Raw genomic sequence first — 17159 nt, forward strand, 5'->3', positions numbered from 1 at the left:
AAAAAAAAAAAAAAAAATTAAAAGTTAGGTGGTCATGGTGATGTGCACCTATACTCCTATCTACTTGAGAGACAGAGGTAGCAGAATCACTTGTGCCCAGGAGTTCGAGATCAGCCTGGGCAACATAGCAAGACCTCCAAAATTTAAAAATTAGCCAGGCTTGGTGGTGCAGGCCTATAGTCCCAGCTACCTGGGAGGCTGAGGTGGGAGGATAACTTGGGCCCAGGAGAATGAGGCTGCAGTGAACTATGATGGCACCACTGCACTCCATCCTGGGCAACACAGAAAGCCCTGTCTTTAAAAAAAAAAAAAAAAAAAAATACTAGAGATAGGGTCTCATTAAGATGCCCAGGTTGGTCTCAAACTCCTGGCCTCAAGCAATCCTCTCTCCTCAGCCTCTGACAGTGGTGAGATTACAGGCTTGAGCCACTGCGCCCTGCCTATTTTCATGTCAGAAAGGTTTGGGCTGATACGGGAGGAAGGAGTGAGTCCAGCGGAGATCGGAGATCAATGGAGAGCAGGGGAGGGCATCTAGATACGCTATGGTGGCTTCTGTGAAGACGGCATTGACGTGGATGGGCTCTGGAGATGGGTTTTAGAATCGGAAAGGGGCAAGGTGTGGTGGTGTGCACCTGTAATCCTAGCTACTCAGGAGGCTGAGGCAGGAGAATCGTTTGAAACTACGAGTTTGAGACCAGCCTGAGCAACACAGTGAGATCCTGTCCCTACAAAAAAAAAATTTAATTAGCTGGACATAGTGGTACGCACGTGTGGTCCCAGCTACTTGGGAGGCTGAGGTGGGAGGATCTCCTGAGCCCAGAAGGTCAAGGATGCAGTGAGCCATGACTGCACCACTGCACTCCAGCCTGGATGAGAGAGCAAGACCACATCTCTTTAAAAAAAAAAAAAAAATTAAAAGGGCAGGACTCAGGATTACAGTGAATGCAGTCAACGAAAAGGAAGAAAAAATGGTTCCTAGGGGAGCCCCAAGAGCTGGAAGGGCCGCTTGCAAAATGGGGAAGTGCAAATGAGGAGCTGACTAGGGCTGAGGGGCAAGGAGGAAGAGCAGGAACTCATTTTTGGTGAGAGGCATCTGAGCAGAAGGCTCAGAGAGTGGTGAAGTGGGCACACACGTGTAGCTTGGCAGGCTGAAGGCATGGGTTGGCAGCAGCGCTTGGGAATCTGGAGACCAGCAAGACAGTGAACGCAAATACAGAGCAAGAGGAATGAGAGGGCAGACGGGCTCCTGTTTCCCACTGCGGGGTCCAAGGAAACGTCACCAGGAAGTGCACGTCCACAGGCACACAGCCTTGCTCCTAGGGTCACATCCACCCTCCCATCCTCTGCAACTCTGCCTTGCACAGCTGAGCTCCTCTCGAGGAGAAAGTGAGGTCACCTCCCCTGCTGCATGCACTGGAAGACCTCCTCCGCACCAGCAGCACATCCACGGCCCCTTTCCTCCACTTCCACACCATCTGTTGTTTTCTTACTGTTTTGTTTTTTTCCTGGCTAGGGTCTCACTCTGTTGCTGCACAGGATGGAGTGCAGCAGGGCAATCATAGGTCACTGCAGCCTTCAACTCCTGAGCTCCAGCAATTCTCCCACCTCAGCCTCCTGAAGACCTGTGACTACAGGCATGTAACACCATCCCCGCTATTTCTTTGAGCTTTTGTAGAGACAGTGTCTCACTACATTGCCCAGGCTGGTCTAAAACTCCTGGGCTCAAGTGATCCTCCTGCCTGGGTCTCTCAAAGTGCTGGGATTATAGGCGTGGGCCACCATGCCTGGATTTTTTTGAGTTTTTATAACCGCCATTCCAATAGATGACTGGATAAAGAAAATTTAGTATATAAAAGCCACAGAAAATGTAGTATATCAACACCGCCATCAAAAATAATATCATGTCTTTTGCAACGACAGGGATGGAACTGGAAACCACTATCCTAAGTAAAATAACTGAGACACAAAGTCAAATACCGCATAGTCTCGCTCAAAGGTGGGAACTCAACAGTGGGTTCACATGGACATAGAAATGGAAATAACAGATACGGGGACTCCCAAAAGGGAAACGTTGGGAAGCGGTTGAGGGCCGAGAAATTACCTATCGGGTACAATGTTCGTTATTTGGGTAAAGGGTACACTAGAAGCCCAAAGCTCACCATGACACGATACACGCATGTACCAAACGTCCACGTGTGTCCCTGAATGTCTACAAATCAACAACAATAATAACACTACAACTTCTCTTCCTCAAAACACCCCAGAAGGATCTCCAAGAAAACAAGAGACAAAAGTGATACATACTCTAGTGGCATGAGGCCAAAATTGCGTGGGGCACGAGTGCGTGTGTGCGTGCATGCATATATGTGTGTGTGCGTGTGCACATGTGTGTGTGCGTGTGTGTGTATGAGGGGGCTTTTTTAACACAAAGAAAAGTACAGAAGGATCCACACCAGGCTGTCAAATAGTTACCTGGCAATGAGGGAGGGTGAGTGGAAGAAAGGAAAACGAGGCAAGCCTCAAAAACAATCTATAACTAAAAACACTGCACAGGCGCCCTGCATCAGTGGGAAAGGCATCTCATTATAACACTAAAAATGTATTTGAGGGGCTGGGGTGGTGGCTCACGCCTGTAATCTCAGCACTTTGGGAGGCCCAGGCGGGTAGATCACCTGAGGTCAGAAATTCCAGATCAGCCCGGTCAACTAGGCGAAAACCTGTATTTACTAAAAATACAAAATTAGCTGGGGGTGGTGGTGCATGCCTGTAATCGCAGCTACTTAGGAGGCTGAGGTGGGAGAATCGCTTGAATCCAGGAGGCAGAGATTGCAGTGACCCAAGATTGCACCGCTGCACTCCATCCTGGGTGACAGAGGGAGACTCCATCTCAAAAAACAACAAAATTAAAACAATGTATCCAAGCAGCTGAAAGCAGGCAATGGAACAGATACTTGCAGAATCCTGTTCAGAGCAGCATTATTCACTACAGCCAAGAGGTGGAAGGCACCCCAGTGTCCATGGATGAATGAATGGATAAACAAAACATGTTGTATCCTCTACACAATGGGATACTACCCAGGCTTAGAAAGCAGGGAAATTCCTTTCTACAGGATGGGGGAATCTGAAGGACATTACAGTAACTGAAAGAAGCCAGCCACAAAAGGACAAACGCTGTAGGATTCTGCCTGTATAAGGTTCCTAGAATCACCAAATTCATAGAGCAGAGAGTACAAGGGAGGTTGCCGGGGCGGGGCTGGAGGGAGGGGCAATAGGGCGTGTTTCATGAGGACAGAGTTTCAGTTGGGGAAGATGAAAAGGAGTTCTGGAGATGGTTGGGGATTGGGGGGCAGTTGCATAGAAACATGAATGTGCTCCCATGCCACTAAACCGCGTCGCTTTTTTTTTTTTTTTTTTTGAGAACGGGAGTCTTACTCCGTTGCCCCGGGATAAAGTGGCAGCGACACAATCTCAGCTCACTACAACCTCTGCCTTCCTGCTTTCAGCCTCCCGAGTAGTGAACTGTACACTTTTTTTTTTCTTTTTCCTGAGATGGAGTCTCGCTCTGTCGCCTAGGCTGGAGTGCAGTGGTACGATCTCAGCTCACTGCAAGCTCCACTTCCCGGGTTTACACCATTCTCCTGCCTCAGCCTCCCAAGTAGCTGGGACTATAGGTGCCCGCCACCATGCCTGGCTAATTTTTGGTATTTTTAGTAGATGGGGTTTCACCATGTGAGCCAGGATGGTCTCGATCTCCTGACCTCGTGATCTGCCCACCTCAGCCTCCCAAAGTGCTGGGATTACAGGTGTGAGCCACTGTGCCGGCCGTGAACTACACATTTCAAAAATGGTTAAAATGAGGCCGGGCATGGACGTTCATGCCTGTAATCTCAGCACTTTGAGAGGCCAAGGCAGGAGGACAGAGTGAGGTCAGGAGTTTGAGAACAGCCTGGGCAACAAAGCAAGATCACATCTTTGCCAAAAATTAAAAAATTAACTGGGCATGGTGGCATGTGCCTGTAGTCGCAGCTTTACTTGGGAGCCTGAGGGAGGAGGACTGCTTGAGCCTGGCCGTTGGAGACCAGCCTGTGCAACACAGCAAGACCCTGTCTCTACCAAAAATTTAAAAATTAGCCAGGCATGGTAGTGCACACCATAGTCCCATAGTCCCAGTTACTTGGGAGGCTGAGGCAGGAGGATCACCTGAGCCCAGGAGGTTGAGGCTGCAGTGGGCCACGATTGCACCAGTGCACTGTGGCCTGGGCAACAGAGCAAGAACTCATTTCTTTAAAAAAAAAAAAAAAAATGTTAGTTAAAACAGTAAAATGTTATGTGATATATGTTAGCAAAATAAAAAAAAATAAATTTAAAGAATGTTTTCCAGCATAGAGCTCAATCTATGCATCTATGAATGGGGGGAAAAGTCAACGTAAACAAAGGGTCAGTGTCATCGACAACGACTGAGACAAGGGAGGTTTCCCAGTCCCCTCCCCGCCTCTCCAGTGACCTCGGCTGAGCTGCTCTCTGTCCTCATCTTTAGCTGACAGCAGCACTTTCCATCTGCAAAGCTGATCTGCTGTCTTTTATTTGCAGGGTCTGTGGGGACGGCTTCTCCTCTAAGGGATTTTTTCGCTTCTGCTTTTGTTTTTATGAACAGGCAAATCAGCCTCACTAATTTGGAGACGCCTGATACAGAAGTTGGTCCTCCTCTCTCCAGAGGCTGCCATAAAGCGGGGCTTTTGTTGTGAGAAGAAGAAAATGAACCATCATCATCCCATCTCCTCCAACATCTCTCTATGCTGCGCGAGGCTCCGGAACGGTTCTGCTTTCCGACCTGGCTCCACTGCAACTAGCCCTTAAACAAGGTGACCTAGCAGCCCTAGGTGGCTCCATCCACCTGTGGCTTCCTCCCTCCAAGGACCCTGCCCAGGCGCTCCTCTGAGAAAGCTGCCTGCAGATGTTTTGCCCTCCAAGTTTCCCAAATTGGAATACACTCTCCCTCCTTGGATTTCCTCAATGTCCAGCAGCCCAAATGCACAGCTGAGCCAGAGCCAGTCCTTCCTCACATCCCAGTCCCCATGGCAGTCTCCTACACATCTGAGCTCACTGCATTCCTGTGTCCACCTCCTGGCTGAACCCAGATTTGAATTGCTCCCCCATGTCCCTCCTGCCCCCGTAGTGACCCATGGCTTCCATGTCACTCACTGTCTGGAATGATTTTCCACCACCTACCCCTTTCAGTCAATCAACCCCTACTCCTCCTGCAAAATTCTCCTTAGGTGTCCATTTCATCTCCAGCCCCTACCTCTTGCCCTCCAGAGCTGGTGAGGCCCCTTTTCCACATATCGCTGGGACTCTTCTCAGCCTACGCAGTTCTCCTTAGACCAAGGCACCGGAAGACACGGCATCAAACAGAAAACTCTATTCAGAAGACGCTACAATTGCATTCTCTAGAAAGAATTTAAACCTCCCTTTTCATACATAGAAAAGGGAATGAAGGTAAGAAATAATAAAAAAGAAAACATAGATAATAAAATAAGCCTCCCTTTTGAAGCGTCTGCTTTGCCCCAAATACTAAACATGCAATGTATCATTTTTTGGCCAAAGAAGAGGAAGAGAAGATCCAGGAGCTGCCTGCCTTCACTCTGGTCTCTATGCTTTGCAGGCAGTGATGACAGAGCAAGTCAAGAAGCGCTATTTCTAGATTTTGCTTTTAAAATTCAAATAGAGAGAAAAAAATAAATAAATAAAAGGAGAGAACATGGTGTTCTTTCTTTCTGAACTCTCAGGAAAACAAAGGAACGATTTTACTCCTACCCCCAACAAGTACCAGTGACGATGGGGACCACACTCAAGTTTGCAGACTTTAAAAAAAGATGTTTCCAAGAGATGCATCCATCCTCCCTGAAGAAGAGGTTCTGGCATGAACTCCTCTCCATGGAGAAACGAGCGGTCATCCAGGAACTAGAAGGATGTGGCCCGGAGTGGAGAGACCTCTTGCCTTCCAAGTTCTGTAAAATAAAGCTGGCTAAGCCCTGCAACCACAGACCAAACTCACTGGCTTGGCTCAGCTGCTGTGCCATAGATAATACGGCACTGGAACCACAGTTTGGCCCATAAGCCAATCAATCATGACAGAAGAGTGGGGCTACAGGCTCAGGGGCTGGGGCAGAAAAGGGAGAAAGGGACTCCACTCGCACAGGTAGTTATCTGTCTGTGCATCTGCTACAGTGGGTGTCAACGGGACTGATTCTGCTCCCGACAATAAACACAGGACAATGTCTGGAGACATCTTTGGCTGTCACACTGGAGTGGGGGTGCTAGAGGCATCTGGTGAGTGGAGCCCAGAGACACTGCTCAGCACCCTACAGTGCACAGGATGGTCCCACCACAGAGAATCCTCCAGCCCCAAATGTCAGCAGTGCTGAGGTTGAGAAACTCTACTAATACGTTCCATCATCAATCTATCAATCAATTACCTATCTATCTCAATTATCTATCAACTATCTACCATGTATAACCACCAGCTATCTATCAATCAGCTATCATCTACAGCTATCATCTATCAATCACCTATCTCAATATCTATCAATCACCTATCATCTATAGCTATCATCTACCTCAATATCTGTCATCTATCAAATATCTGTCTCAATATTGATCTCTATCCATCCATCCATCCATTCATCCATCCATCCATCCATCCATCTATCAACGATCTGTCACAGTGGTTCACAACCGGGGATAACTTTTTGTCCCCCCATAGGGGAAACTTAGCAGTATCTAGGGACATCTTTAGATACTCGTCACAGATGGGATGGGTGCTCTTGGCATCTGCTGGGTGGAGTCCAGGGACGCTGCTCAACACCCTACAGTGCACAGGATGCCCCACTACACAGTCCTCCATGATCCTGCCCCATGTGTCAGCACTGCTGAGGTTGAGAAACTCTCTTTTAGCATGAGAGCTCTGTCTATAGGCAATCGGTCATTAATCTATCAATCAATCACCTACCCATCTCAGTATCTATCATCTACCATCTGTAACTGTCTATATTAATATCTATTATCACCTATCTTAATATCATCTATTAGCTCCCCATCATCTGTCTGTTCACCTATCAATCACCCATCACTTACACCTATCTTATTATCTATTACCTATCACCTATCCATCTCAACATATACTTACCTATCACATCTATCATCTCTCTGTCGGTAGTCTGCCATCACGGTGGTTCACTAGTGGAGAAAACTTTGCCCTCCCTCCCTGAAGGAACACTTGGTTACGTATGGAGACATTTCTGCTTTTCATAACTGAGGTTGCTGCTCCTGGCCCCTGGTGGGTGGAACCCAGGGACACTCCCAACACCCTGCAGCGTGCAGGATGGCCGCACCCCAGAGACTCCTCCAGCCATAATTGTGAGGCACCTCCGCTTAAAGTCCTTGTTTTATACTTTCATCAAGAAGTCCAAGGCCTGCCGGCCGGGCGCGGTGGCTCAAGCCTGTAATCCCAGCACTTTGGGAGGCCGAGACGGGCGGATCACGAGGTCAGGAGATCGAGACCATCCTGGCTAACACGGTGAAACCCCGTCTCTACTAAAATACAAAATCTAGCCAGGCGAGGTGGCGGGCGCCTGTAGTCCCAGCTACTCCGGAGGCTGAGGCAGGAGAATGGTGTGAACCCGGGAGGCGGAGCTTGCAGTGAGCTGAGATCCGGCCACTGCACTCCAGCCTGGGTGACAGAGCGAGACTCCTTCAAAAAAAAAAAAAAAAAAAGAAGTCCAAGGCCTAAAACTGCCAGTATGGAAAGCAGACGTTGAGCAAGGCAACTTACATTTAGAAGAGAAGCTGCACAGCTGGGAGGATGGAATTCATTCTTCACAGAGGATCTAGGATTCTCCTCTAAGACATGCTGCTCATTGTGCAACGCTGGACACCCTCCAGCATCTTACCCATGGGGCTGGCCAGACCCAGCGTGCTCTCTCGTGTTATATACAGGGAATGCCAAGTGCCTGAATGCGCTGGATCAACTTTAATCCAGTTCTTAAAGCCACTTGATCCCTCAAGTGTTAATGCACAGAAAAAGCAAAATGCTATAGCAGGTTATCATAATACTGCAGGGCACTGAAAGATCAATTCTCAGCAAGTCACTAAGGAGGTCTCATGGGCTAAGTTACATCACCCTCTCCAAGTCCATATTGTTTTTTGGATTCTTTTTTGAGACAGGGTCTTTCTCTGTCCCCCAGGCTGGAGTGCAGTGGCACAATCTCGGCTCACTGCAACCTCCGCCTCCCAGGCTCAAGTGATCCTCCCACTTCAGCTTCCTGAGTAGCGGGGACTACAGGCACCCCCACCACACCCAGCTAATTCTTGTTATTTTTTGTAGAGACAGGGTCTTGCCATGTTGCCCAGGCTGGTCTCAAACTTCTGGGCGCAAGGGACACTCCCACCTCAGCTTCCTAAAATGCTGGGATTATAAGTGTGAGTCAACACGCCCAAGTGGCAAACTCATTTTCTGTAATTTTTTGGGAAAAGTCACCTGTAAACTGCTATCACCATTAAGTCTTTAAAGGCTCATTGTTGACAATCATTTCCCTAGATCCAAAACTCTTCACAAGAGCTGTGGACTTCAGGGCCTGCCTTGCTTTCTGCACTATTTCAAAATCAAAGAAACGTTTTGTTTTGTTTTGTCTTGTTTTTGAGACGAAGTTTCGCTCTGTCACCCAGGCTGGAGTGCGGTGGCATGATCTTGGCTCACTGCAAACTCTGCCTCCCAGGCTCAAGAGATTCTAGTGTCCTGGCCTCCCAAGTAGCTGGGTTACAGACGTGTGCCACCACACCCAGCTAATTTTTGTATTTTTAGTAGAGACAGGGTTTCTCCACATTGGCCAGGCTAGAATTTTCTTTTTATTTTTTTTCCTTAAGAGACGAGATCTCACTATGTTGCCCAGGCTGGTCTGGAACTCCTGGTCTCAAGTGATCCTCCCGCCTTGGCCTCCAAAAACGCAGGGATTACAGGTGTGAGCCACTGAGCTCGGCCCCAAATCAGAGAATTCTGAAATGAGCTCCTGCCACGTTTTCCCAAAACACTGAAAAAAATCTTCCCAAGAATAATATCAAAAGTGGCTTTAAATTCCACGTAGACTTTAAATGATGAGGAAAATTCATGCTTTTGGCAACACCACCAGGCAGACCTGACATACAAATAACCGCTCACATTCGACTATAACCAGCACTCAGAGGAGCCGGTGAGCTGTACAGGCAAAGGACAATTCATGAAGCATCCAAAATATCCTCTTCAAAAGCTATCATGGTGCAGAGAAATTTCACTCCTTAAAAGATTGAAATAGGCCAGGCACGGTGACTCGCATCTGTAATCTCAGCATGTTGGGAGGCCGAGGTGGGAAGATGATTTGAGCCCAGAAGTTTGAGACCAGCCTGGGCAACAAAGTGAGACCCCATCTCTACAGAAAATTTTAAAATGAAGCAGGTGTGGTGGTGCACATCTGTGATCCCAGCATGCCAGGAGGCCAAGGCAAGTGGATTCCTTGCAGCCTAAAGTTCAAGACCAACCCAGGCAACATAGCAAGACCTTGTTCATAGAAAACAAACAAAAACATTATCTTCACCAAAGAGATTGTGAAAATATATACATATATTTTTTAAAATTAAAATAAAACATTAGCAGGGTGTAGTGGTGGGTGCCTGTAGTCCCGGCTACTCTGGAGGCTAAGGCAAGGAGGATGGCTTAAGCCCGGGAGGTTGGGGCTGCAGTGAGCCGTGATTGCACCACTGCACTCCAAGATCGGCCACAGAGCAAAACCCTGTCTCTAAATTTAAATCTATATATATATACTTTTTTTATATATAAAAGATAAAAATAAACCAACATAGGTAACTTTGGATAGAATTTCTAAAGTCTCTAGGGCTTTATATGAGACTTAAGAAACGTAAATGACTTTGTTCCTTAATTGAAAGTAAGGAACATCAAAATCAGAATCCATGTCCCTGCAGGAATCCACCTTATCTGCTAAGGAAAACAGTCGTGAGCTATCCTGGCTTGAAGAAAGGAGAACTATCTAACTAAAGCTCTGTTCTGCAAGCTCCTCCCTCCTTTTTAACTTGTGGGAGTTCAAGAATTCCATCCTGGGGAATTCTCTCACTTGCACACCCCACCCATTCCCATGTCCATGCAGTTCGTCTGTGGGATTTTAGATTTCTGAACTGTAGAGTACTCAGGAGCCCATCGCCTAGGCTGCTCTCCTGCTCCAGGAGGCGCAGGGGGTGTGCGTGAGTTCCTCAGGGCTATCATTAACAAAGTACCACAAACTGAGGGTTGGGGTGGGAGGATGCAGCAGACAACAGACATGCATTCTCAGTCCAGGTACAGTGGCTGACACCTGCAATCCCAGCACTTTGGGAGATTGAGGCAGGAGGATAGATTCAGGCCAAGAGTTTGAGACCAGCCTGGGCAACACAGCAAGACCTCATCCTACAAAAACTTTTAAAAGTTAGTCAGGCATGGGGGCACATACCTGTAGTCTCAGCTAGTTGGGACGCGGTAGAGGCTGCAGTGGTCCATGACTGTGCCACTGAATTTCAGCCTGGGCAAGAAGGAGTGAGACCCCGTCAAGAAAGAAAGAAAAATGAAGAAAGGAAGGGAAGAACGGAGGGAAAGAAAGAGAGAGAAAAGGAAAGAGAGAGAGAGAAGAGAGGAGAGGAGAGAGAAAGAGAGAGAAGGGAGGGAGGGATGGAAGAAAAGAAAAGAAAGAACAGAAAAGAGAAAGAAAGAATAATGAAACCCTGTCTCCACTAAAAATACAAAAGTGAGCTGGGCATTGTGGTGCGGGCCTGTAGTCCCAGCTACTCGGGAGGCTGAGGCAGGAGAATCGCTGGAACTTGGGAGGTGGAGGCTGCAGTGAGCCGAGATTGCACCATTGCACTCCAGCCTGGGTGACAGGGCAAGACTCTGTCTCAAAAAAAAAAAAAAAAAAAGGAAAAGGAAAGGAAGAAAGAAAAGAAAGGTATTCTCTCATGACTTTGGAGCCCCAAATCCAAAGTTCAGCATGATGGTGTTGGTGGGGCTGGTTCCTCTGCAGGCTCTGACGGAGAATCTGTCCCTGGCCTCTCGCCCAGGTTCTGGGAGTAGCCGGCAATCCTTGGAGTCCCCTGGCTTGGAGATGCACCATTCCTCCAACCTCTAACTCTATCCTCACAAGGTGTCCTCCTCTCGGTGTTCGGCCGTCTCTGTGTCTGCGTCTCCTTCCTTTTCTCGTAAGGACACCAGTCATACAAGGTTAAAAGCACACCGTACAGCAGAATCAGTCCATCCTACTTGCATTTCATTTTTATTTTTTTTGTTTTGTTTTTACAAACAGGGTCTTGAGTGCAGTGGTGGCATCACAGCTCAATGCAGCCTCGAGCTCTTGGCCTTAAGCAATCCTCTTGCCTCATCCTTCCTAGTAGCTGGGAGCACAGGTGTGCGCCACCACACCTGACTAATTGTTTAATTTTCTGTAGAAACTGAGTCTTGCTATGTTGCCCAGGCTGGTCTCAAACTCCTGGGCTCAAGTGATCCTTCCACCTCAGCCTCCCAAAGTGCTACAGTTACAGGCATGAGCCACTGTGCCTGGCCACTTGCATCTTAATTACATCTGCAAAGACCCTATTTCCAAACAGCATTCCAATTTCATTCACAGGAGTCGGGGTGAGGATTTCAACATATCTTTTCAGGAGACACAATTCGACCTTCAACAGGGTGGAATCCCCAGAACTGGAGCCCCTCACCCAAGATTTCAGGCACACCCCACAGTATCACGCTTAGGACACCTGCAAGCCACAGAAAAATGCAACGAAGCGAACGAGAAAGGGAAGGGTCCCACCTGCAAGCCCAGCCTTCAAAAGAACTCCTTTGTTTTTGTGAAACAGAGTCTTACTCTTGTCACCTAGGCTGGGGTGCAGTGGCATGATCTCGGCTCACTGCAACCTCAGCCTCCCGGGTTCAAGCGATTCTCCTGCTTCTGCCTCCTGAATAGCTGGGAATACAGGTGTGCACCACCACACCCAGCTAATTTTTGTATTTTTAGCAGAGATGGGTTTTCGCCGTGTTGGCCAGGCTAGTCTGAACTCCTGACCTCAAGTGATCCACCTGCCTCGGCCTCCCAAAGTGCTGGGATTACGGGTATGAGCCACCATGCCCATCCTCTGCATATGATTTTGTTCAAAGCTCAGGCAGCATTGGGTCTAGAGGAGAAGGCAGGTGCACTTGTTCCGGTACATACGAGGTGCTCCAATAATATGATGGGAGGCACCCTGTGTCCCAGGGACAGCAGGTGAATGAGGGAAAACAAGTAGGTGTTTCTTAGATGGGGGAAGTGAAGGACAATGACGAGAGCAAAGAAGGAGGCCGGTCAATGAAGGGTGGCCTGGGAGAAGCACCAGAGTGAGTGGGTGAACAGCACCTTCTACCTTCCCCTGCAGGGAGGTGCTGGCAGGAGGCCAGTCCATGAGGATACTGGTAGGAGGATGCCGCATTGCTGGGGCTGTATACGGGATACTTCAGGAGTTCCCTGAGAATGACCAGAGAGAGGCAGGTCATTGCAGAGGTACTGGGAGGACCAGTGAGGCTATAAAGTGAGGAATGTCTTCAAGGGGAACAAGGCTGGGAGAGAAAGACCAGGTAGGAGGGAGGCCAGTACAGAAAATCAGGGCAGAGAGACGGGACCCAGATAAAGCAGAAGATGGATAGGTGGACAGGAGAGGAGTGGTAGTAAGATGGCGGAGGGAAGACGTGGGAATTGGATGGAAGGCACCCATGGAGGGAAAGGAGAGACACGCAGGACGTCCTCGTCTAAGGCACCTGGGTGGAAACGGATTACCCTGCTGGAATGGTCTGAATATCTTGTGTCCTCCCAAATCCCTATGTTGGATCCTCACCCCCACGGTGATGGTGTTAGGTGGTGTGTCCTTTGGGAGGTCATGAGGGTGGAGTCTCATGATTGGGATGAGTGCCTTATAAAAGGGACCCGAGAGAGATCCCTCGCCCCTTCCACCATATGAGGACACAGTGAAAAGGCGCCATCTATGAACCAGGGAGCAGGTCCTCACCAGACACTGAATCTGCCATGTCTTGATCTTGGACTTTCCAGCCTCCAGAACCATGAGGCAAATGTCTGTCATTTGTAAATTACCGAGTCTAAGATCCTTTGTTAGAGCAGCCCGAATGGATGGACTAACACACCCTAACCCTAGGACTTAAGACTGTTATGTACCATCAGCTGGAAGGGTGTGGGCTGCATCTAAATGGGATATCTCTCATCCACAGTCAACCAGAAACCCACGAAACCTGAAGCCCAGCCCCGTCCAAGAGACTGTGGTCCCTTAAGAATGGACTTAACCAGTTCTCCAGAGAGCTATAGATGCAGAACCCAAGGAGGTGAGGAGACAAAGATTTTTGCATCCTTTTCCAGGCAGAGATACTTGGCTCACCCAGGAGAGGAGCAAGGGGCCTTGGGCACGGACTTCTGAACACAGAGCATTTCTTTTTGGACCTGGTCAGCCATGGAGGTCAGGAGCCCTGGAGGTTTTCCAGCTCTGAGATCAGAGGCTGATAAGACCTGACAAGTGGAAACTGCTGTGGCCTGAGGCTTTGCACGCAGGCCACGGTCTCGGCCCACCCTGCTTCTTACAAGAAGAGACACACAGGGGCCTAGGGAGGGCGTGTGGGGAGAGGCCTCAGGAGGGGACTCACAGCCTGATGAGGAACGGGTGACTGACTTCCTTCAGGACAGACTTCTCATTGTGCACGTGCTGCTCCTGCTTCAGGCGGATGACATCGGGAATGCTCATCACCTTGAGAGTGAAGAAATGCTTGGCTGTCTTCTCCTTCACCAGGTGCACCCGCCTGAAAGTCCCAGTGCCTAGAGAGAGAAGAAATCGATGGAGGCCATTTAGTCTCCTGACAAAGGAAGAAACCACCGCAGCCACGCAATCAGCAGGGGGCTGCACCAGGACAGCAAACACAGACCCCAAGTGAAACTTTCAGAGACTGAGTGTCACGGCGCACGTGGGCTGATGGCATTTAGTGAGAGGCTCTCACCTGGAATTTTCCACTGAATACAGAAATTGCAGAGAGAGAAAGAGGGAGAGAGAGGGAGACAGAGAGAGCCATCTGCCTCTGAATGGTTCTTCAATTTGGGGACAAACTGGCCATAATATCTGCAGATCAGTCGTTGCAGATAGCACACCCACGTGCCCCACACACTCACATGGAGAAGCATTAGAGTAACAGTAAATGGATTTGTACAACATGCCTTTTTCTCTTCAGGCTCTCTGGTTTTATCAGACAGGGTGTAAAACACACAGCCCTCCTCAACACGGCTGTTTCCTTAACGCACACTAACTTGCTCAAAGCATGGAGTCTGTGTTCTACAATCTGCCGTGGATTGGGATGAAGTGCTGTAGGTGCCCACAAACAGAAAACAAACAAGAACAACAACTTCAACCACTACAAATACCAAAGAAAACCAACAGCTCTACTGTATCCTGCTGGGACAGTTTCAATTCAAACACTCTCTCCTCTTCCTTCCCCTTCTCTTCCATCTCTTCCTTCTCTTTTTTCTCTTCCTCAATCTCCTCCTCTTTCTCTTTCACCTCCTCCTCCTCCTCCTCCTCTCACTGGGGTGCATCTAAATGAAGAAATCTAATAGTCAAGGAGATATAAAAGAAAATCAAAATCTCTAAACAAGCTTTGCTTGTTCCTCCTCCTTCTATCTCCTCCTCCTTCTCTTCTTCCTCTTCATCCTCCTCTTCTTCCTGTAACACACTGATCCTACAAGGTGTGCATGTGTTCACGCACATATTGAAATATTCTTCACGTAGCATAAATGTTCTTGGGTTGGGAACAAATGAGTTTACTCTGTTGCCCAAGGTGGAGTGCAGTGGCGCCATCACAGCTCACTGCAGCCTCCACCTCCTGGGCTCAAGCAATCTTCCCACCTCAGCCTACCCCGTTAATTTTTGTACTTTTTGTAGAAGGGGATCACGCTACGTTACTCAGGTTAGGGATCACACTACGTTGCTCATGCTAGCCTTGAACTCCTGGGCTCAAGCAATCCTCCTGCTTCGGCCTCCCAAAGTGCTGGGACTACAGGCATGAGCCACTGCGACTGATACAGGATTTCTAGAGTATCCCTAAATTGCCCTTGATCTACCTTGATCCCAGCGTTAGCAGCTCCTTACTGACATGCAAGTCATTCCTCAGCAATATTTTTAAACAACCCATCCACAGCTTCAGACAGAGATGAGCAACTAAAACAAAACTGCCCTCCCATATTATGTGATCACATTTACCCCAGACAGCAGTGCAGGCTTCCCAGAAACTGACATTCAGAGAAAGGACGGCGTGGAAGTGCATCCTTCTGAGGAACCAGCATCTGTTGATGAGCAAAGCTCACTAATCAATATTGATCCATTTACCTATCCATTCATTTGCTAATACTCCTGTGCCTGCTTTATGCTAGACTGCAAAACTCAAGAGAACCAGGATCTTCCAGACACCTGCACTCCCATGTTTATGGCAGCACTATTCACAACAGCCAAGACGTGGAAACCACCTCAGTGTCCGTCTAAGGGCAGATGGATATAGAAAACATGGTACATATACATGATGGAATACCATTCAGCCCTAAAAAAGAAGGAAACTCTGTCATTTGCGGCAACATGGATGGAATTGGAGGCTTTTATGTTCGGTGAAATAAGCTAGGCACAGAAAAACAAATATTAAATATCACATGATCTCACTTATACAAGGAATCTGACATGGTTTGGCTGTGTCCCCACCCAAGTCTGATCTTGAACTGTGGCTCCCATCATCCCCACGAGTCATGGGAGAGACCAGGTGGGAAGTAACTGAATCATGGGGGTGGGTTTTTCCCATAGTGAATAAGTCTCACGAGATCAGATGTTTTAATAAATGGGAGTTACTCTGCTCGCGCTCTCTTCTTGCCTGCTGCCATGTAAGATGTGACTCTGCTCCTCCTTTTACCTTCCACCATGACTGTGGGACCTCTGCAGCCATGTGGAACTGTGAGTCCATTAAACCTCTTTCCTTTATAAATTAACCAGTCTCAGGTATGTCTTTATTAGCAGTGTGAGAATGGACTAATGCAGAATCTAAAATAGTCAAACTCATAGAAGCAGAGAGTAGAGAGGTAGTTATCAGAGGACAGGGCTTGAGGGGGAAGGGGAAATATATTGGTCAAAGGATACAAAGTTTTAGTTGAACAAGATAAATAAACCATGGAGATTTATCATATACCCAGTTCATATAGTTAACAATACTGAACTGATATATGAAATTTTATATATAAAAATCTCACATATGCAATAGTGAAATTATGTATGAAAATTTGCTTAGAGGGTAGATAACGTTACATTGTTTTGTTTTGTTTTGTTTTGTTTTGTTTTTGGAGACGGGTCTCTCTCTGTCGCCCAGGCTGGAGTGCAGTGGCACAGTCATAGCTCACTGCAGTGTTGACCTGCCAGGCTCAAGTGATCCTCCCACCTCTGCCCAAATAGTTGGGACTACAGGCATGCACCACCAAGGGCGGATAATTTTTAAAATTGTGACTGGGTATTTTTGACTGGTTTGAGAAGGAAAAAAAAAAGACCACAACCATACAATGGATTTCCTTCCAAGGGTCTGGAATGCCATTGATTGCACATGGTAACATGAAAAGAAAAAGTTGTACTTAAGCTACCAATTTTACTTAAGAGTATTTGCTATAAACTAAAATCCCCATGTTGTAAAATACGTAAGCTAACGAATGATGAATTTACTAGCTTAGGGCAGACCGGGAAGGGAGGAGAAGAAGTAACCTTTGGTTTTAAGTGAAGTTTCCGATAATGAATATTTTATTATGGCAGAAATAGAAAGTGAACTACAAGATAAAGAAAAAGTGTAAGAAGTAAACAATGTCAATAGCTGACAGGTGTTAAATACTTCTTTTTAAAAAGAAGTAANAATATATAAGCTAATGAATGATGAATTTAGTAGCTTATAGGGCAGATTGGGAAGGGCGGAGAAGTAACCTCGGCTATTAAACAAAGTTCCTGATAATATTTTATTACGGCAGAAACAGAAAGTGAACTACAAAATAAAG

General features: G+C 47.5%; 1 protein-coding gene across 1 annotated transcript in view; it reads right to left on the minus strand.

Moving 5' to 3' along the window:
- Positions 1-15412, minus strand: part of LOC108545111 (protein kinase cAMP-dependent X-linked catalytic subunit) — a 65566-nt gene extending 50154 nt beyond the window's left edge. Inside the window, exons 1-2 of the mRNA XM_017896604.1 lie at positions 15349-15412; positions 13748-13916 (exon numbers count right to left, since the gene is read on the minus strand). Of these exons, the coding sequence (XP_017752093.1) occupies positions 13748-13916; positions 15349-15412 (233 nt within the window). The remainder of the gene's footprint in view (positions 1-13747; positions 13917-15348) is intronic.
- Positions 15413-17159: the final 1747 nt, after the last annotated feature.

This window comes from Rhinopithecus bieti, unplaced genomic scaffold (assembly GCF_001698545.2).
Source record: "Rhinopithecus bieti isolate Rb0 unplaced genomic scaffold, ASM169854v2 scaffold_28521, whole genome shotgun sequence".
Lineage (NCBI taxonomy): Eukaryota > Metazoa > Chordata > Mammalia > Primates > Cercopithecidae > Rhinopithecus > Rhinopithecus bieti.